Source organism: Ovis aries, chromosome 2, assembly GCF_016772045.2.
Source record: "Ovis aries strain OAR_USU_Benz2616 breed Rambouillet chromosome 2, ARS-UI_Ramb_v3.0, whole genome shotgun sequence".
Lineage (NCBI taxonomy): Eukaryota > Metazoa > Chordata > Mammalia > Artiodactyla > Bovidae > Ovis > Ovis aries.
Window position 1 is genome coordinate 52,215,429 of NC_056055.1, and position 22,296 is coordinate 52,237,724.

The 22,296-nt window shown below is 36.5% G+C and overlaps 1 protein-coding gene across 22 annotated transcripts in view; it reads left to right on the top strand.

Moving 5' to 3' along the window:
* The window catches only part of RNF38 (ring finger protein 38), a 129,106-nt gene that overhangs the window by 91,134 nt on the left and 15,676 nt on the right, over positions 1-22,296 (top strand). For 19 of the 22 annotated variants that reach the window (XM_027964416.3, XM_042243246.2, XM_042243247.2 and 16 more), the window contains 7 exons: positions 6,283-6,496; positions 12,362-12,529; positions 13,766-13,936; positions 16,164-16,325; positions 16,640-16,746; positions 18,246-18,330; positions 21,989-22,110. In XM_027964416.3, the coding sequence (XP_027820217.2) occupies positions 6,283-6,496; positions 12,362-12,529; positions 13,766-13,936; positions 16,164-16,325; positions 16,640-16,746; positions 18,246-18,330; positions 21,989-22,110 (1,029 nt within the window). The remainder of the gene's footprint in view (positions 1-6,282; positions 6,497-12,361; positions 12,530-13,765; positions 13,937-16,163; positions 16,326-16,639; positions 16,747-18,245; positions 18,331-21,988; positions 22,111-22,296) is intronic. The other 3 variants (XM_042243248.2, XM_060409296.1, XM_042243249.2) reach the window with 2 other exon arrangements.

The following is a 22,296-nucleotide window of genomic DNA, read 5'->3' on the forward strand; positions in this document are numbered from 1 at the left end:
AATTAAGGAAATAATCTAACTTACCATTGCATCAAAAACAATAAAATATCTAAGAATGAACCTGCCTAAGGAGGTAGAAAATCTTGTACTTGGAAAACTCTTAAGACACTGATGGAAAAAATAGTAGGTGACAAAAACAGATAGAAAGATATACCATGTTCTTGGATTGGAAGTATTAATATTGTTAAAAGGACTGTACTGCGCAAGGCAGTCTACAGATTCAGTGCAATCTCTGTCAAAATACCAATGACATTTTTCACAGAACTAGAACAAATAATTTTAAAATTTCTATGGAAACACAAAATACCCAAATAGCCAAAAAAATCTTGAGAAGAAACAACAGAGCTGGAAGAATCAGTTACTCCCTAACTTTCAGATTATATTGCAAAGCTATAAGCATCAAAAAAAACATGGTACTGGCATAAAAAGAGAAACATAGATAACTGGAACAGGATAGAAAACCCAGAAATAAACCCGCCTACTATGGTCAATCTATGACCAAGGAGACAAGAATATATAGTGGAGAAAAAAGCCTCTTCGGTGATGTTAAAAATGTTGGACAGGTACATGGGAAAAAATGAAATTAGAACATTCCCAAACACCATATAAAGAAATAAACTTAATATGGATTAAAGACTTAAATGTAAGACCAGATAACTATAAAAACTCCTAGAGGAAAACATGGCAAACTCTTTGACATAAATTGCAACAGTACTTTTTTGGACCTGGTTCCTAAAGCAAAGAAAATAAAATCAAAAATAAGCAATTGAGACTTAATCTAACTTAAAAGCTTTTGCACAGCAGAGGAAATCATCAGCAAAATGAAAAGACAGCATACTGAATGGGAAAAGGTATATGCAAATAATAGAACTGAAAAGGAGTTAACTGTCATACATATATAAACAGCTCATAACAGAAAAACAATTTGATTTTAAAAATAGGCAGAAGACCTGAATAGACGTATTTCCAGAGAGGAAATGTAATGGGCCACAGGCACCTGGAAAGATACTCAGTATCACTAATCATCAGGTTAATGCAAATTAAAACCACTGTGAGATAGCATCTCACCCCTGTTAGAACAGCTATTATCAAAAAGAACATAAAAAGCAAATGTAAGCGAGGCTATGGAAAAAAGAGAACCCTTGCACACTGTGGTTGGGAATGTAAATTCGTGTACCCATTGTGGAAAATAGTATAGATGTTTCTCAACGAAACTAAAAATAGAACTACCATATGATCCAGCAGTTCCACTCCTGGGTACATATTTTTAAAAAAGAAACTAATTCAGAAAGATATGCACCTTGATGTTCATAGTAGCACTGTTTACAATTGCCGAGGTATAGAAACAGCCTAAGCGTGTAACAACAGATGATGGATAAAGAATACGTAGGAGAAGGCAATGGCAACCCACTCCAATACTCTTGCCTGGAAAATCCCATGGACAGAGGAGCCTGGTGGGCTGCAGTCCATGGGGTCGTGAAGAGTCAGACACGACCGAGCGACTTCACTTTCACTTTTCACTTTTCATGCGTTGGAGAAGGAAATGGCAACCCACTGCAGTGTTCTTGCCTGGAGAATCCCAGGGATGGAGGAGCCTGGTGGGCTGCCGTCTGTGGGGTCGCGGAGAGTCGGACACGACTGAAGTGACTTAGCAGCAGCAGCAGTAGAATACTGCTCACCCATATAAAGGCTGAAGTTCTGCCATTTGCAAGCAGAATGGATGGACTTGGCATCATGCTAAGTGAAATAAGTCAAGAGAAAGACAAATACTGTATGTTATCACTTATATGTGAAATCTAGAAAGTACAACAAACTAGTGAATGTAGCAGAAAACAGATTCACAGATAAAACAAGCTAACGGTTAACCAGTAGGGAGAGGGAAAAAAGGTGAGGACCAATACAGGAATAGGGGATTAAGAGGTGCAAACCATTAAGTATAAAATAAGCTACAAGAATATATTGTACAACACGGGCAACATAGCCAATATTTTTTAATGATTGTAAAGAGAGTATAGCCTTTTAAAATTGTGAGACACTATGTTGTATATTTCTAACTTATATAATATTGTATGGCAACTATACTTCTGATTAAAACAGAAAACCTTTTTGAAAGAATTATTAAAAACTGTATTCTATCTAGGAAGTAGAAGAATAAATGCAGAAAGGATGATTTAATATGATTTGGTTAGGGAAGGAAAAAAGACATTGCTAAGTCTGAATAAAAGTCTCTTTAAAAAAAGATGAAAATTTTTTTTTAAAAATCTGAACATAAAATGGGGACAGAGCAGAGAGAAGTAAAAATGTGCAATCCAGATTTTTTTTTTTAAATGTAAGTATGTGTTTAAAAATATAAGTGTAGTCACTGGAAGAATAAAACTGGCATATATAGCTTTCACACAATGAAACAGCTGAACAGCATATAGTCTAGAAAACTCAGTCCAGCAAGGTATGTAAGTGAGCCGGGAGGGAATAGCCTTGTGCTGTTTACGAATGATATGCCTGAAACAAAGTGACAAAGTAGCATCTATCACTGATACAAAAGTCAACTGAGAAATATTTGTCCATCTGTTATCACTGTTTCTTATTTCTAGATTTTTAAATAATTATGGTTACTAAATGTTCTACCACAAAGTCATATATATAACATTTAATTAGAGGAAATTCAGGAAAGATAGGGACCAAAATTGTCAAGGAATTTACATTTCAGCACGAGGACTTGGGTCTTAATTTGTGTGAGTTTTGAGTTTCTGAAATTATGTTTGAGTAGGGAAGTAAGAGCAAGAAGCAACAATGGAATCAAATAATAATAAAAGGGGCCCTTAAAGTTTTTGAACAGGATGAGTGTTTTTCGGGAGATGATCTGGGCATGTATTTTGTATTTTGATTTTAAAGTGCAGATTTTTTCACATCATAATATCTACATTGATGATATGAAGTGAAGTGTTAGTTGCTCAGTCGTGTCCGACTCTTTTCAAGCTCATGGACAGTGGCCTGCCAGGCTCCTCTGTCCATGGAATTCTCCAGGCAAGAATACTGGAATGGGTTGCCATTCCCTTCTCCAGGGAATCTTCTTGACTCAAGGATTGAACCCGTCTCCCACATTGCAGGGAAATTCTTTACCACCTGAGCCATCAGGGAAGCCTGTAGCATAGTCTAATTGGCAGCTCTCTCCCTTTTTTTAGTGATACATTAAACGGTCCTTTAAAATAGTTGTACAGATACAGATATGTGCATATACGTAGATAAATTTTTTTGTTCTTTTCTCTTAGGCTAGAAACAGTCTCGCAGTTAGCACACCTAGCTTTTAAATACCATTCTACAGTTAAAGGAACCAAGACTCTTTGGAGTCTTTTTTGGAGAACTGGTTAATTCCAGAGTCGGTGTAGGGAAAATACTAGATGAGCCTAGAGCATATTGTGGTCCATATATTAAGGAAGTGCTCAAAAGCATAAAGACAATAGTAGAAGGTCACAGGAGCCCAAATGCTCCCATTGAACAGAGTTAAAATAATTTGAACAACAAAATAAAATGACTGTGGATTATCACCTAAAGAATAAAATAAATGTCCATTAGCCCCTACTCATAAATAACTAAGTGAGAGAGAAGGAGCAACTCTTCTTTATAGAACTGCAGTTGATATATATGGAAGAAATGAAGGGAGTAGAAAATCACCATTAGAATATCATAATAGAGTGATTGCTGAAGATCCATTCATGCAATTTAAAGTTATATGCAAACTTTTAGCAAAAGCAGAATATTTGCATGAATCAGAGTATCTCCCCAAGAAAATAAAATCTATCACTGCTTCCATTTTCCCCTTCTGTTTGTTTGCCATGAAGTGATGGGACTGGATGCCATGATCTTAGTTTTTTTATTGTTGAGTTTCAAGCCAGCCATTTTACTCTCCTCTTTTACCTTTTCAGTTCCTTTTCACTTGTTGCTATTAGAGTGGTATCATCTGCATATCTAAGGTTGTTGATATTTCTCCTGGCAACCAACGCCATGGACCGTAAGAAAATAGTGTCTTGGCAGAAACCTGTTTAGCCAAGTGATTGGTAATACATACGTAAGCATGCGTGATGCATATCAGTGTCATGGGGCCCTTTGTACAGTGCACTGAAAAGGGCCTGTCCACCCTGTGATATCCTTTCCAGTAATATGTAAGCCATGCAAGTCATGAGAAAACATCAGACAAGCCTGGGTTAAAGGGCATTCTGCAGAGTAAGTGTGTCTTCAGAGGTATCAAGGTCGTGGAAGACTGAGCTGCGTGGATTGGAGAAGACTAAAGAAGCATGACCACTCTGCAGTAATGGGATCCTGTATCGGATTCTGAAACAGTAAGGGAACATTGTTAGAAAACTTGGGTGAAATCTGAATACATTCTGTTGTTTAATAGTATGATACCAAGGTTCATTTCTTAATTTTGATAATTTTTTTTTCTAATGGAAGATAGTAACATGAGGGAAAGCTGGGTAAGGGTTATGCAAAGACTATATGAAAAGTATCTCAAAATAAAACATTAAAGTAAATTCTAAGGTAGATGGCACCTGAAAATCAATGAAATATAGTTTGTCGGTTTTGAAGCAGAAATGCAAAAAGGTTATGCTGAACATAAAGATAGAGGAAGCAATGAATGGAGCAGGAACCTTGAGGGTTAGTATTAAGAGCACTGGAGAAATTGATACTACAAAAGAGGGTCCCTTGTTCTTTTTAAGATTGGGCAGTTGAGAGAAGAAACAGATTTAGAGGTGCAGAGTACAACAATTAAGGGAAAGGTGACCTGTCCTCAGTAAAGACTGCTGGGATGGCTGTGTGCAGCTGTGTCTAGAGGGGGGCTGCTTTGCCTCTTGTGCCTGACGTGGAGTACATTTTTATTGAGGCCTGCTGTTGTTTCAAATTGCTACCCATGCTGAGCCCTTATAAAAAGCAGTGGAGCTGAATTGTGGAATTAAGGGATGTGGAAAATAGAAGTCTACTTATGGTAACAACTGTTACTTGTGTTTAACTATGTAGATGACAAGTGCATAGAGAGTGAAAGTGATTTCTTTCAGTAGCCAGTTCAATTCAGTCACTCAGTTGTGTCCGACTCTTTGCGACCCCATGGAGCACAGCACGCCAGGCCTCCCTGTCCATCACCAACTCCCAGAGTTCACTCAAACTCATGTCCATCGAGTCGGTGATGCCATCCAGCCATCTCATCCTCTGTTGTCCCCTTCTCCTCCTGTCCCCAATCCCTCCCAGCATCAGGGTCTTTTCCAGTGAGTCAGCTCTTCGCATGAGGTGGCCAAAGTATTGGAGTTTCAGCTTCAGCATCAGTCCTTCCAATGAACACCCAGGACTGATCTCCTTTAGGATGGACCGGTTGGATCTCCTTGCAGTCCAAGGGACTCTCAAGAGTCTTCTCCAACACCATGGTTCAAAAGCATCATTCTTCGGTGCTCAGCTTTCTTCACAGTCCATGACCACTGGAAAAACCATAGCCTTGACTAGACGGACCTTTGTTGGCAAAGTAATGTCTCTGCTTTTCAATATGCTATCTAGGTTGGTCATAACTTTCCTTCCAAGGAGTAAGTGTCTTTTAATTTCATGGCTGCAGTCACCATCTACAGTGATTTTTGAGCCCCCCAAAATAAAGTCTGACACTGTAGCCAAATTCTACCTAAAAATTCTGTATATCACTAGAGTATTTATGCTGACACTATCTCATAGTCATTTTCATTCTCAGTATTTATTGTTACTCAGTTATTTGCAATTGTAAATAGATTAAATGTTTTTTAGTTATTACTCATTTTTTTAAATTGTCATTTTGGGCATGTGGGAACTGTCTTTTCTATATGCCTTAGCCAGTAGACAAATATAAAATGCCCATTAGGCATAACTGGGATTACTGCCAAGATACATGCAGATTAAAATTTGTTTTATAATGTTTATAAAATAAAAGGGACAAATAGTAGGTTAAAAATAGTAGGTTAAATCATAAGAACTTACTGATATTTGTCTATAAAAAGGGCAATTTTATATAATTAAACCCCCACCCCCAAAATGACAGTGATTGGCTATTGATTTCTAAATAACTCTCAGAGCTGATTATTAATTTTGTTTTCTTCTGTTATTTTTTTTAAAAAACATGCATTCTATTTTGTGTTTAGAGCTGGTGATGAAACACAGCAATTCTTTAATACTATACTGCTAATGGATTACAAAGAGAGACAGTGCAGAATCCTGATGGATCACAGCAGTAAACATTATAACAACCTCTTTGACATTTTTACTATATTACAGTCCTCCTGTCAGGCGTCAGAGAGGAAGAAGGGATCGTCAGTCTCGACTTAATTCCATTAGTCAAGATGAAAATTATCACCATCTCCCTTATGCACAGCAGCAAGCAATAGAAGAACCTCGAGCCTTCCACCCTCCGAATGTATCTCCCCGTCTGTTACACCCTGCTGCTCATCCACCCCAGCAGAATGCAGTAATGGTTGACATACATGATCAGGTATAGTAACAGAATATCCAGATACAGATGCTCAAAGTTGGTAGCAGTTTATTTAGGTTGGTTATTTTTTGTTGTAGATTACTTTTACCTGAAAGGAAATAGTTTTACCTAAAATGAATCTATTTTGGATAAGTTCATCATTCTTCATTGAAGATTAAAATTTACTACACAGCTTCCTTAATGTTGAACTTAAAAAAAATTAAGATCAGGGTTATAAAAGCTCAGAATGATTCATTGTAATAATTGATTTGAAATGACTGATAGAGAATTTAATAGCAATGTCAGTCGGTCAGCTAGTGGTTTGAGGATATACTCCTGTTTTCTGCTTCCTTCCAGTTTCTTCTAGAGTAATCCAGTAGGCAAGACAGTTGGGTGCAGCTTTGCTTACAAGTTTTCCTAGGTCTCCACTGAGATGACAAGTACTGAGCTTTCTTTCCCTTTGTTCCTGCCAGGAACTGAGGAACTAGCTGAGAAGAGGGTTTGCCAGACCAAAAATTGACCAAAATTGTATGATTTTCTGAGGTCAGAGATACAAATCTAGACATATTCTTACAAAGTTCCTGGATTTTAAGGGTTAGGGAAAAAAAAAATCTTTCAAGTTTATAGACAGCAGAAATTACAATGGAAAGAAACTCAGACTAGCATTCAGTTTTTCTTTTTTTAAAAAAAATTACAGCACTGGAAGATAAAAAACAATGAAACTACCATATAGTGACAATTGAAAGAAAATACGATCTTGCACATACTGTGTAAAAGAAACCGGTCACAGAAAGCCCCAGTTTGTATAATTTCTTTTATATGAAATGTCTAAATTAGGCAAATCCATAGAAACAAAGAATGAAGTGATTGCTTATCATTAGAATAATAGGATAAATTATGATACCTTCATGCCATGGACTATAACTATTAGAAAGAATTACTTAGAATTATGCCAGGAATACCTACACACCATTGCTGAGCAAGAAAAGCAAAATTGAATTAAGTGTTACGTTCAGTTTTGTAAAACATAACAATTAAATATTTGTATACATAGGACACTGAACATAGAGAAAAATATGGAGAAAGATACACGAGGGTTGCGGGGTTGGTTAGTAAAGTGTAGGGAAAGAGAAGGTAGGTAGAGGTGGAATCAAAGAAAGAAAAGGTGAAGTCTTCAGAAGAGGTGGTATCTCATTTGTGTCATATTGCTTGAGTCAGTCATGCTCAGTTGTGTCAGTCATGTCCAACTCTTTGTGACCCTTTGAACTGTAGCCCACCAGGCTTTTCTGTCCATGGAATTTTCCTGGCAAGAATGCCGGAGTGGGTTGCCATGCCATCCTCCAAAGGATCTTCCAACCCAGGGATCAAACCTGTTTCCAGCATTGCAGGTGGATTGTTTACTGTCTGAGCCTTCATCTGTATAACATATACCACAAAGCTTGATGCAAACTAAGACACGGAATGCTGAGCCACCGGGGAAGCCCCTGAGTATTGAAACAATTGCATATGTAAATACTGGAAGAATGCAAGATACAGAAAACCTGAACAGACCAACAGCTGTGGAAGAAATTGAAGGCATAATTAAAAACCTGTTTATAGACTACATCTGAATTCTTATTTCTATAAAGAACTGAAAGCCATAGGTATAAATTTTCCAAGTATATTATGTGAAGCTCCTTAATAATAAAACCTCATAGACAGTACAGGAAATGAAACTTTTCAACTACTTTCCCTCTTTAAGTATAGATCCGGATGTTGAAATAATAAATGATAGCTAGTGTTATAGTAAAGTAGTCTATCCTGATGGTGCAGGATAAATTCAACATTAGGAAATCTTCAATATAAAGGGAAAATGCTTTATTTTGTTAATAGATGCAAAGATATAAAATTTTGCCATCATATCCAATAAAAGATCTTAAAATGGGAAAAGGGAACTTTATTTTCTAGAGCTGTCAGTCAGGATTATTGAGAGCATTCCCACTGATTAAGGACAACCACCATCTCCCAGAGTTTCCTCAGTTTCATGTCCATTGAGTTAATGATGCCATCCAACCATCTCATCCTCTGTTACTCCCTTCTCCTGCCTTCAGTCTTTCCCAGCATCAGGGTCTTTTCCAGTGAGTCGGGTCTTCATATCAGGTGGCCAAAGTGTTGGAGCTTCAGCTTCAGCACAATAAGAGTAACTGGCACCAGATGTAATTTGCAGTCAAATTCACATCAACTGTGAAGTTAGTCAAAGTATTTGGGACTGCAGGTGCCTAGAAGACATGCATGTTCTCTTTGGAGGATGAAATCTTCCTTCTAGTTTTCAAAGAATTTCCTCAACTAAATTTTCAAGGACAGTAAACATTAAACAAAGTTAACCAAATACATGAGGAAAGAAAGACTATAAATGAAAACCAATAGAAATAGATCCACAGTGAGTTCACATAACATTTCAAGCAACATAAGTAACGGTAAAACTTAAGAGTGCTTTCTTGCTGGTACCTGGACTAAGCCAGGGTGATGACTATCACTGCCTCTATTCAGTATCCTGGAATCTAAGCCAGGACTGGGGGCTTCCTAGGTGGCTCAGTGGTAAAAATCCACCTGCAATGCAGGAGATGCAGATTTGATCCCTGGGTGGGGAAGATACCCTAGAGAAAGGGAATGGCAGCCCATTCCAGTATTCTTGCCTGGGAAATCCCATGGACAGAGGAGCCTGGCAGGCTACAGTCCATGGGGTTGTGAAAGAGTCAGACCTGACTAAACAACAGGCCAGGACTGACGATATAGGGTAAGAATAAGAAAAGAGCAAATAGCGTCATAAGTAATTGCAGATGAGATAATCATACAGGTAGAAAATCCCAAATTATTAAAGCAACAATACAGCAAATCAGTTGTATTTCTTTATACTAGTCAGCATAATTAAAACATATATATATACTTATACTAAACAACTCAGTTTTTTCAACATATAAGCTGGGGCACTGAGGGTAAGGAGAAGAGATGAAAGTGGCAACTATAAATTTAAAGAGACATTCTCTTTGTTTGTAATATGTAAACCATTCTTGGATACTGATTGAGAAAAAGTAAAGAAAAGTTAAGTCATGTATAACTTTGATTATACAATTGAAGTTTTGAACACTGACTTCATTTTTTTTTTAGGAACTTTTTGTTAAGATATGTTGATATTGGCTGTGGTGGTTATTTTAAGTGTTGTCTTTTAGAAATAAGTACTGAAGTATTTGTGAAGCGATAGGTTCATAGAATTCAATAAAGTATAGAAAGGGAGGAGTTGATAGGATATATGGTCTTTTGGTTTTGGAGACTGTGATAGATACAGGGGTTCATTATACTATATGCATAGTACATATATATGTATAGTACATTATACTGTACATACATTGAGCATGTTTGAAATTCTCCATATCAAATATGCAAATAAGAAAGTACAACTGAAATCAGAATAACATGAAGGAAGTTAAGAGTCTTAACAAAAGATGTTCGAGTCCTTTTTGATTACAAAACTGTCTAAATAGATATTTGGCTTGAAAGATCCAAACTTGTAAAAACTGTCTGCTTTCAGAACTCACATACATAGAATTAGTATATTCCAAGTAAATTTCCAGTAAGCTTTTGGTGTAACCTGAGAAACTGATTCTGCTATTTCTACAGCACTTTAAAGGACCAAGGATTATCTAGAGCAGGAAAAAGCAAACTACTGCTGGCTGTTTTTTGTAGAGTTCTGTTGGAATACAGCTATGCTTGTTTGCTCATCTGTCATTTGTGGGTGCTTTGTGCGGGGACCAGGATGGCCCACAAACTTAAAATACTTACTTCTCTGGCTCTCAGTGAAATAGCTGGCCAACTGACACTTTGGTCTTGGGTCTCTGAGGCCAGGTGGTTCTCAAAGTATGTCTTGAATTTGCTGATCAGCAGCAGCAGCACCTGGACATTTATTAAAAATGCAGATTCTCAAACTATACACTAGACTTATCAGGTGTGGGACCCAACAGTGTGTTTTAAGCCAATTAAGAGAACTTTTGGTATATAATTCTGAAGTAAAGCAAGTTGGGCAGAGTAGCTCTTCCAGTTATTAGGATTAATTATAAAGCTGTATGAAGGCATTTTTGCCAGAATAATTAACCAATTTGGTATGGAAATAGGTAACCTATCAGCAGTATAACAAAGCCTCCAAACTTACAAAAGAATTTTGAGTAATAAATTTAGTAAGTGGTATTATTTATGAAGAAACCTAATTTCTTGGAGGTATAGTACTATAGTAGTGATCATGTAGTGACATGATATTCTAACAAAAAGCCTGAATATAAAATTGTTCTTTGTAAAATAACATTTAATACAGTTAATATAAATTAGGATTCCAGTGGATTTTGAAACTGAATAAAATTATTTGAGGTTATTTACATAAGAATAAATGTATAAAAATGGCCCAAAAATAAAATGAGAAGAAAGTATGATAATGAGAAGAACTTGTCTTACTAAATACTGACTTTTCTAGTAAGAGACTGTAATTGAGACAACACAAATTTGGCGCAAAATAGATCTAGGTATGTTTGGGAAGTTACTGAATAGAAAGAAAGAGGTAGTTCAGTTTAGAGGAAAGGGGAATGTTGATTTACCATTAAATAAAAGATTTATCAAAAGAGAGATCATAGACTGAGAAAATATTACATGTATCCCTAAGTAAAGAGCCAAACTATAAGTTAATGTGAATGGACAGCCTTGTAGAAAGTGGGCAGTGAACAAAGGATATAGATTATTTACATAAAAGGAAATCTAGGTGATAATAAGCATATTAAAAGGTGTTCAACCTCTCTAATCTGAGAAATAAAAATTTAAAGTAAACCCGGTAGATACTGGTTTTTCCCCCTTCCCCCATTGTAGTGTTTGTATAACAAGCAAGCATGCTTATTATGCAAATATTGTACATCTGCCTTGAGTGGAGGTGCTGAGAGTCTTGTTACTACCATTGGGATTGTGATTTAATCCATCCAGACTTTTGCTAAAGTTTAAAATATATTTACCCCTTTACCCAGTAATCCCTGTGAAATAAATGAAACTAATGTGTAAGGATATATGTTCAGTGATGTTTTTTATGGTTGTTTTTGGTATTGGTAAAAGGTGAATACAACTTAAAGTCCTTTATGAATGATAGGATTGTGTTAAAGTGATGACTGTATTTGAAATATCTTGTTAGTGTCAAAAAGAATGAATTGGCCTTAATTTCTTTAAAGATATATCTACAATATTAATTGGAAAAAGTAAGTTGCAAGGTAATATCTCATTTCTGTTAAGAACAAAAACAAGCATGACAGTAGTTCATGCTTATGTTTATATGCTCATGGAGAATGATACAGGAGGACATATTTTTAAATGTTGTTTGCTTCCAGATAGGATGGGAATAAAACTGACCAGGGGAGAAGGGAATTATTTAATTTTTTTAAAATGCTACTTAACATTTCACTAGTTGCAATTAAACAAATGGTTTTTTTCCCTCCTGTTGAATGTGATCAGGTTATTAGCAGACATGTTTCTTTTTTCCAGATTTCCTCCTTAGAAAAGTTTTCTGCTCTGTAGAGCAGGCTTGAAGAGTTAATATAGCAGTTCATTATCTCCTGGACTTTTCAAGTTTTTTTGAGCGAAGAGTCAGGCCCAGTTCAGTGGATATCATATACTGCTCTTTAAACAGTTTTTCTCTACAGTAACAAGAATATTTTGGTTGAAACTGTTGCAGAAGTACATTGTGAACAATCTGTGCAGTTAAGAGTAGAATCAATAAATGCCCAGATTTTAATTTTTAATAATTGATGTTTTATCCAAACTGTTAAAAGTTTATCCAAACTCACACTCAAGTCTTTCTGTTCTGTTTCTCTCTTCTAATAGCTCCATCAGGGCACCGTCCCTGTTTCTTACACAGTAACAACAGTGGCACCACATGGGATTCCCCTCTGCACAGGCCAGCACATCCCTGCTTGCAGTACACAACAGGTCCCAGGATGCTCTGTGGTTTTCAGTGGACAGCACCTCCCTGTCTGTAGTGTGCCTCCTCCAGTAAGTCTGTGCAGTGCTTCTATAGAGTGGCTAAATATGTTATATCAACAAAACGCAAGAAACTTGGAGCTTTTCACTTTCAAGTAAAAAAATGCAATTTTATTGCAACAGAAATCTCAGTTGCACCTGTACAGTAACAGTTCAGTAGAATTAGCTTTAAAACTTGATATGTTTTTATATTGATTAAATTACACATATTTTAACATTTCTTTGAAGGTCAAAGCATGTTCCTTCACATGTCTGCACTGTTTATAATTAAACCTTAATAAAGATTGTCCTTCAGGTTTTAACTTAGGATATTGAACTGATTAGTAATAAAGTCTCAGAGAATTTGGTGATCAACATTAATAGTCTCAGCACTTGCTGGGTTTTTAATAGGCACTTTGAGTTGCTTAGACTTACTTATTCCATACTATAGGAAGCCTGTGATGAAAATAGTACCCTCATTTTCTAAATGATGAAATTGAAAATGGTGTGCTTAATATCATAGAAGCAATTAGCATGAGAAAACAAGAGTTCACACTCAATTCTTTGCCTCTTATAAGCTTATACTTTATCCTTTACCAGCCCCTAGTTCAGCCCTCTTATTTGAAAAATAGGTTGCTGAAAACCAAAGTATTTAAATGACTTATTAAGGTCAATAAAGTCTTCAAAGTAAAGCACTTTGCTAAATCTTAATATAATCCTAATAATCTTGTCTGAATTTGGGATTAAAACAAACACATACAAATATACCAATTTAATAGATTAATTTACCCATGCATGGTTTCTCATTAATAGATTATAGAACCAGTGTGCTAAATTAGCAAACTAAAATATTGAGAGATCATAAAGCATTTAGTTGTGAATTGCGCTCTTAGAAATAAAAAAATCTACAAGATTGAAAAGGACAGCTTCTTGGAAAGTAGTAATGTCTGCTACATTTTAAGCCAAGTGGGAAGAGATTCCTTCTCTGGCACTTTCCCTTTATTTTCTTAGGTATTACAAAAGCTTAAGTAAAAGATAAGTGTTTTGACTGATTTGTAAGAGCTACGTAAAATCCAGAATAATTACTAGTTACCATTTATTTTACTAATAAATGCAAAAATGCACAAGTATCTCGTTACTATAGGTTATTAAGACATTTTTATGATTCTGGGAGGACTGTGGCAGTAACATTTCAATCTGATTGTATAGTATTTTTTTAAATTACTATATTCTGATACTCTCAACAAAAAATAATGATTTCTTTTACAGATGCTTCAAGCATGTTCTGTTCAGCACTTGCCAGTACCGTATGCTGCATTTCCACCCCTTATTTCCAGTGATCCGTTTATTTTACATCCTCCCCATCTTTCTCCTCATCATCCTCCTCATTTGCCACCTCCAAGCCAGTTTGTCCCTTTCCAAACACAGCAGTCACGATCGGTACGTATCTTTTTTGTCTTTTAACTTTTACAGAATGTTTAGATATAAAAGACAGATTAATTTAATAGATGTTTAAGTTATCATTTAAAAATTGTAACTATGACACTTTCCTGGTTCTTAAAAGAACTAAGAATCCCCACACATAGAAATATATATAAGCAGTAATTGTACCTACAGTTACTTGGTTTATTAAGTTTTTCTAGTTATTTTATATGAAACTTGTCTAATCAAATTTATTCTTTTGTATCTGCAATCCTTTGGAAATTGAATCTGGAAAAAAAAACAGAGTTCTAGTTTTTCCTTTCATACGTTTCTAAAATGGGAAAATGAAAATATTATAAAAATGTTTATACTTGTTAGAATAATATTTATATTAATTTAAGCAAGTAAGTAATCCTTTGAACCTCAATTGTTTTTTTCCAAAGTCTGGCTTTATGCTGTGTTCTGATGAAAAGTAGATGAGATACTCTGTTAGCATAGTTCACTCTGTACTGGAGCTGGAATATAGCTGAGAAGCATAATATTTCCAGGGCCTGGAGGGATCAGTTGGAGGAAACACACAGGAAGAAGACCCCATTGTATTCTAGACAGGCCAAGTTGAACATCTGAACCATGATTAAAGGAGAATAAGGGAGAGAACATATGGAAATGCTTTGAGTGGAAATGGCCTTGTGAATGGAGCTTGATGGTTTACCCTAACAGAGCCTGACCATGCTTTACTTAGGATTTATACACCATGCTTAGTCTCAAGAAGAGGTGAGATACGAGCTTACTTGGCTGCTTTCCTGAAAACTAGGAGCCAATTATGACAGAAGTTTGGCTAATCTGAAAAGTTGAAACTACTCCCACAAGAAAATCTTTTATTAGAAGCAGGACAGGATTCATGCCAGGATGTTCCTTAGGAAGCTTCCAGTACCTGGGAATTCAAGGTTAAAACTAAATTTAGCCATCATACAAGCATACATAAGCTTCCAAAGTAACTGTTAGCAGTTACTTGTATTTGAATAATGTGTTGCTGTTCTCTTAACTGTGGGAAGAAGTTAGACTAACATTTAAGAATACATGTTCCCAAGAGATCAGATTGAAAACATCAGCCCCAAAATGTGTACACAGATGTTCATAGCAGCATTATTCCTAATAGCCATAAGTAGAAACATTCCAGTGTCCATTAACTGATGAGTAGATAAACAAGGCATGGTATATGTATCCAGTAGATGACCATCCAACTCCAAAAAGAACAAAGTACTAATATACAAACTACAAGATGGATGAACCTTGAAACCATGCTAAGTGAAAGAAGCCAGATACAAGGGCCACATCCTGTGTGATTCCATATATATGAGATGTCCAAAATAAGCAAATGTATAGAAATATAAAGTACATTAGCAGTTGTCTAGAACTTGGGAAGGACTGAGGGAAATTAGATAGTGGTGATGATTGTACAACTCTTGTGAAGATACTAAAATCCACTGAATTGTACCCCTTAGCAGAGTGAATTTTATCTCAAGCTTTTTTTTTTTTTTTTTTTTAAGATTGAAGGGAGGGGGCAACATAGGCTATGTGCTTTGCAAAGCACTGTGTGCTTTCTGAACATTGTCTTGGTGTTCAAATCACACTTTGGAAGTAGGCTGTGAACATGTCAGTTCTACAGATGACAGATTAAGTAAGGTTCAGATTAAGTAATTTCTATAAGAGCCACAGGGCTCATTATTTACAGCACCAAGAGTTTGTCTAGTGCCAAAGCCCATAAGGTTTCTACTATAAAATAACTTCCTGCTGTGTTCTAAACTATTTAGCCCTAGTTCCCATTTACAGTGCACACCATCTTTGATTTCATCTGTTAAAGGTCGTGTCTGAAATTGATGTAGTTCAGTGTGCTATGACTTAAGTAACTTCAACTTTTATGTAACTGGTTTACTACATGACTTTTTGTCTTTCCTTATATCATTTTTAAGGGAAAGTTCAAATAGTGAAAGAAATGTATCCTTTAGTGAATAGTGGAAATGTGTAATAACATGTTTTGAGAGATTTTCTTATTGAAATTCAGTTAAAGGCAGTAAGATTTTACTGTAGGCTATATGTCCACATGTATGAATTTAGATTGATGTGAACATCAGGAAATGCATGACCCAAAAGATACCTTTGGGTTTTTTAAATTTTTATTATAAAGCACAGTCTGTCTGTCTAAACACTGGAAGTATATTTGTTTGCTTTTCCCCCCCCTCAGCCTCTGCAAAGGATAGAAAATGAAGTGGAACTCTTAGGAGAACATCTTCCTGTGGGAGGTTTTACTTACCCTCCATCTGCCCATCCCCCGACATTACCTCCATCAGCTCCTTTGCAGTTCCTAACACATGATCCTTTGCATCAGGAGGTTTCGTATGGAGTAGTAAGTTTTCATTCATTGTTATTAAGTTATTGCTTGCTTTGGTAACTAACTTGTTTTGAGTTCTGCTTCAGTATAACTCTACATGTTTCAAATTTTAAATGTATTCTTGCAGTCAGTTGGAAAATTGTGTTTAGAAGCACACCTAAGAGTATTCTTGTTTTAAACTAGTTGCTGCACCTTTGTTAACATTTAAGAAATACTAAATACCCTTGAACAATACCTAGGTTTTTAAAAAAGAAGAGCCTTTATTCAGCACCTGAAAAAGTTGTGGATATGGAATGATCTTAAATTGTCTTAACATTCTTTCTCTACAGCCTTATCCTCCATTTATGCCTCGGAGGCTCACAGGACGCAGTAGATACAGATCCCAGCAGCCCATACCACCACCCCCCTACCATCCCAGCTTACTACCATATGTGTTGTAAGTTCTGTCTTATTTTTTAATGAGTTCTGAGTTTTGACACCCTTGAGATACTCTTCCCTTTATGAACAGTTTTATGTGTCTTAGCTACTTGTTTTTATTTGATGTTAAGAGGTTGGGGTGGGGGTCCATTGAGCAAGGTCAGGGGAGAAGTGGGGGCAGGGGTGCACCAGAAGTCAGGTAGAGAAGCTTAAATGGTTTGCCTCTTTCACAGGAGGCATCACTTGCCGCTTTCCATGGTTATCTAGCACTTAATGCTGCCACTTCTCTCAAGGGAAGTGAGAGAGAGAAGTTATATCTGTGCCTTAGAAATACTCTGCTAGGATTAGATTTGTAACAGACACACCCATAGGTGAAACATCATAGTTCTTTTTACCTTTCTCGTGAAGTGAAGTCTAGAATTAGGTGATTCAGACATGGTCTGTTAGCTCCATAGCTCAGGAATGGGTCTGCCATCCTCAAAATTTTATGGCTTCCTTGCCTGGAAAATCCCATGGACAGAAGAGCCTGGTGGGCTGGAGTCCATGGGGTCGCTAAGAGTTGGACATGACTGAGCGACTTCACTTTCATTTTTCACTTCCATGCATTGGAGAAGGAAGTGGCAACCCACTCCAATGTTCTTGCCTGGAGAATCCCAGGGATGGGGGAGGCTGGTGGGCTGCGGTCTTTGGGGTCGCACAGAGTCGGACACGACTGAAGCGACTTAGCAGCAGCAGCAGCTGCATGATATAAGATGACTTCTCAGGCTCTGGCCATCACATCCACATTCTAGCTAGCAAAAATGAAACCGAATCTCTCTGCCTACCCGCTTCCTCTCAAGGATAATTCCTAGAAGTTGCATGTATGACTCCTGCTGAGATCCTAATGGTTAGAATCTAGACCCATGTCTGTAAGTACTTCTAGAAAGGCTAGGGAATGTTGTTTTTATACCAGAGGGCTATATGCCTATATCATAGTATTTTGAAAATTGTATCTTTATTATCTTAAAAACAGATACTATAAATCTCCCAATTTTGTTCTTAAACTGATTTTATTTAAAGTCTTTTGCATGTCTATATAAATTTTAAAACCAGTTTCTACTTGAAAAAAGCTGGAATTTGGTAGGGATTACGTGAAATCTATAGTGAGTTTTGAAAGGGAATTGACATCTTTAACAATATTGAATCTTCTGACCTACTTATATGGTATATTTCTCTCTCTATTACCTTCTCAAATTTGTCCTAGCAGTATTTTTACAATTTTTATTTTACAGGTCTTGCACATGTTTTGTTAAATTCATCTGTAATATTTCATGGTTTTTTTTATGCTGTTGCAAATGATATTCTTTTAATGTCAGTTTTTAATTGTTTATTGCTGGTAAAATCAGTTTCTTTAAAGGGTTGTCACTGATCAACACTGACCATTCTTTATCTCTGTAGCACTGGCCATGTTCTTCTCATCCTATTCATTGATATAATTCATTAATGTATCAATCCTTGTGTTGGTTATTTTCACTGCAGATCAATGCTTCCAGTGCCACCTGCAGTGGGCCCAACTTTCAGCTTTGAATTGGATGTGGAAGATGGAGAAGTAGAAAATTATGAGGTTAGTAGATGAACTGTGAGTTGATTTGGGGAACTTTGTATGCATAAAAATACTGTACTACTCAACTCATTCATCTAATTAAACACTAGGTAAATCCATTGTATATTTCAAGATACAAATATGTCAAAAATTATTTCAACATGTACCACACAGTTATGATAACAAGATAGACTGGTGTTCTCTATTAGAATTACATACAATTTCTGTGAGAGAATGTAAATGAGAAAATGATGAATTATGATTGGATGTTCTGAAAACATTTTGCGGCCACAGAAGTGTGAACAGTCAGTTCCTGAGGGATGGGAAAGCTTTTTCATGCCTAAGATTGAGGCAGGGAAATGCTGGATATTCTTGAGGAAGAACATAATATCTGGCTAAAGTGAGAGGAGAAACTGGAGATTTGATTGAAAAACTCAGCTGGTTGTATTTGAGTGCCCTGTCTTTCCCTGGTACAGAATGAACATAATTTTGAATATTATGAGAGGAAGGAGCCACTAAATATTTTGGTGTTTATCGATCAGATTGCTGTCTTAAAGAGTCAGAATTAGTAGCATGAAGAAATAGATGAAGTGGTTCAGAGTTGGTGGTGGGGTAACCAATTTTTACCAGATAGTAAATTATAAAACCATGCAAGTTCTGAACTATGAAAACTTGAAGTAGAAGAGAATACACTTTGTAAAACATTTTAACACTAGAATCAACAGGATTTGATCATTGAATGGTTTATGGTACTGTCAGGGTTGTGAGTGGGAGGGTTGCAAGAGAAGATGCTCTGCAAAAGGACGGCAATAGCTCATGAAGAGGGCTGACTCCAAGATGCCAGGGAAAATAGACAATACCACTTAATGTAGATGATGTTGACATTGTTACATTATTTGAGGTTTGGAGTACAGTGGTCAGTTAAAGGGTTGGAAGACATGTTTGGATCTGGAAATGTTGAATGTGAGTGTGACTTTGTCTGGGTACTGCTGGCTGGCTACTGCTTAGCCCAGCCTCACTCAATCTCTATACAATATAAATATTGGAACAGGTTTTTTGTTATTTGTTTTTAGGTAAATGGAATCTGGGTACAGAGAGGAAAGACACACACAGTCTCACAGCATCCCTCCCCCTTTTTAATGCATGTGGAAGAAATCAGGCCAAATGCTATATTCTTTTGTCGTTTTTAAAATGCTATTACGTTACTTTCTGCATGTACAGTCACACTTCAGTGTCCTTCGGATTCCAGTCTCAGATTTCTTGAGAAATGGGCTATAATAATTTTATGTTTCTACACTGTTTATGCTAGTTTTGAACAGAGTAGTAAGAAAAGGAGTTGGTGATCCTTTAGGCATTCTGTACTAAAATTATCATAAGTCATATTGCTGAAAGCAAGACAGCTCTCTTGTTAAACAGATCATATACATATCAGTGGTAAAAACTGTGATACCATCCCAGTAAAAGAAAAATATTTTGTGCTTGGCGTTAGAGTCTCTTTCTGAATTATATTTGGGGTTGACTATGTTTAATCTTCTGCAAAGTCGTACTTTAATCCAGTCAAGAACGTATTTGCTGTTTGTGGTTTTATTGCATAGTGTGCATGCCTCCAGCACTCCCTGTTCCAGAGTACTCATCATTTTTTGAGTCTCTCCTGTGTATCCTTGCTTCAGTGCCTTTACTCCCCTTGATTCTTCTTAAGAACTCTGCCCACTTCTTGCACATGGCTGTCTTTCAAGACCCAGCTAACGCTGCCTCTGTGATAGGCATTTCTGGTCTATCCCCAGGTCTGTATGAGTCTCTCTCCTCCTTGCCCTCATAGGTGTTATACAACTATGCCTAATTATTATGTCCTGCCTTCAGTTGTCTTGCCTTCTGATCATGTAGATTTGTTAAGGGCTCAATATAATTTTACTCTCCATCCAATAAGGCCTTAACATAGTAGTCATAAATTGTATTAGTTGACCTAAGTGTCCTGTAGAATATAAAATAGAGGTATAAAAGATATATCACCTATATCATAAATTTTATAGCTAATTGTAGTCAGCATCGATAAAATTTAACAAGTTACCATCTATTTAGCATTTAGAGACACTGAGGGGCATGCATGGGGAATGGGGACAGGGTCTTTTAGGTGACCCATTTGTCCAAACAAAGCTGTACCACAAGTAGCAGCAGTTACTACAGCACTGATTATTGAGTCTACAGAAAGTTCAACTTATTCCTCTCATTGTCCATCAATGTTTCTTTGTTACCTATTCTCTTAACCAGTGGTAGCCTTAAAAAAGGGGGTGGGGCAAGCAACCTGTACATGGCTGCCTGATTATAGAAAGCAAACGAACAGTTAGAACTATGGAAAACCAGGAAAATGGAGGGACTAGGGTAAAATCAATAAACATAATAGCTACAATGTGTTGAAACTTAGCACCTGAGTTAAAATCCATGAGTTCATGAGTGATACTTCAAAAAAAAAAACAATAGAAAATAAATTCGTTGGTCTTATCCTTCCTATTTCATATAAATTATGCAACTAAGTATAGTTTGATATGAGGCAGTTGATTAATATAAGAAGCATTTTATCTAATAAAGAGTAATAGAATATTACAATTTTTAATTAATGGATCCTAGGCAGTGTTCATCAGTTCTAACATAAAAACAAGACATGCTGAGCTGTATGATGGAAATAGTAAAACCTTCCAAATTTTAGGAAGTAGAGGGGACAAGGAATGTATTAAACCACAGGAATCGGTGTGGGGAGGTTCAGTCAGCAAAATTCAGACTGGGAACTTCTGCAGGCCATTGACCTGGTTTCTGTAACAAATATAAGAGTAAAAATAGATACTTGAGACATCAGGCGTTGGTAACATGGGTTTATTTGGATCCTAATTTGAATAAACTATTTCAAAGAGTATTGAAAATAATTGAAACAATCAAAGATATTTAACATTAAGGAATTACTAGTTTGGAGAGTGTAATGATGTTACTGTTGTTATATTTTAAATAGTCTTTTAGTTTTTAAAGTGCTGGTGGTTCTCAAACTGGGGACAGTTTTATCCCTTAAAAGGTATTTAGCAAAGTCTGGAGATAATTTTGTATAGACCATCACACATGGGCTAAGTTGCTTCAGTCATGTCTGCCTCTTGGCGATCCTCCTTGCCAGGCTCCTCAGTCCATGCGATTCTACTGGAGTGGATTGCCATTCCCTCCTCCAGGGGATCTTCCAGATCCAGGGATTGAATCCGCGGCTCCTGCATTACAGGCAGATTCTTCAGTGCTGAGCCACTGCAGATATTGTAAAGACGAGTGTTACTGCTGAACATCCTACAGTGCATAGGACAACCCCCTACAACAGAACTGTACCCAAGCCTCAAGTGTCCAAAATACTGAGGTTCACGGACTGCCTTAAACATAAAAGCAGAACTATTTTACCGGTGAAATACGATGTTTTAGGTTTCTTTAAAATAATGTGGGTGTAGGAGTGGACAGTGAAAAATGAAATAAAATTAGCCATGAACTGTTGAGCCTGGGTAATGGGCATATGGAATTAATTTCTTTATACTATTTTTCTACTTCAGTATATATTTGCAATTTTATCCATAATAAAGCTAGTTTTAGAAATATATATGTTGGAATATAAAATTCAAAGGAGGATATGCAGATATGTCTTTCTTTTCCTTTGTAGGCCCTGTTAAACCTAGCAGAGCGACTGGGAGAGGCCAAGCCTCGAGGACTGACTAAAGCAGATATTGAACAACTTCCTTCTTACCGGTTCAATCCTAACAACCACCAGTCAGAACAGACTTTGTAAGTACATTTTTCTGACATCTTTCTGTATTAAATTTCCTTTTCCACCTTCATGAAATAAAAGCTTGAAAGTCAAAGATAACTTGATGAAGGTAAGTTATGACTGTTTTCATAGTCTAAGCTTGTGCTGTCCAATAAGATAGCTGTTAAAGTTAAAATTTTTAGTTGTGCTAGCCAGTGATGCTA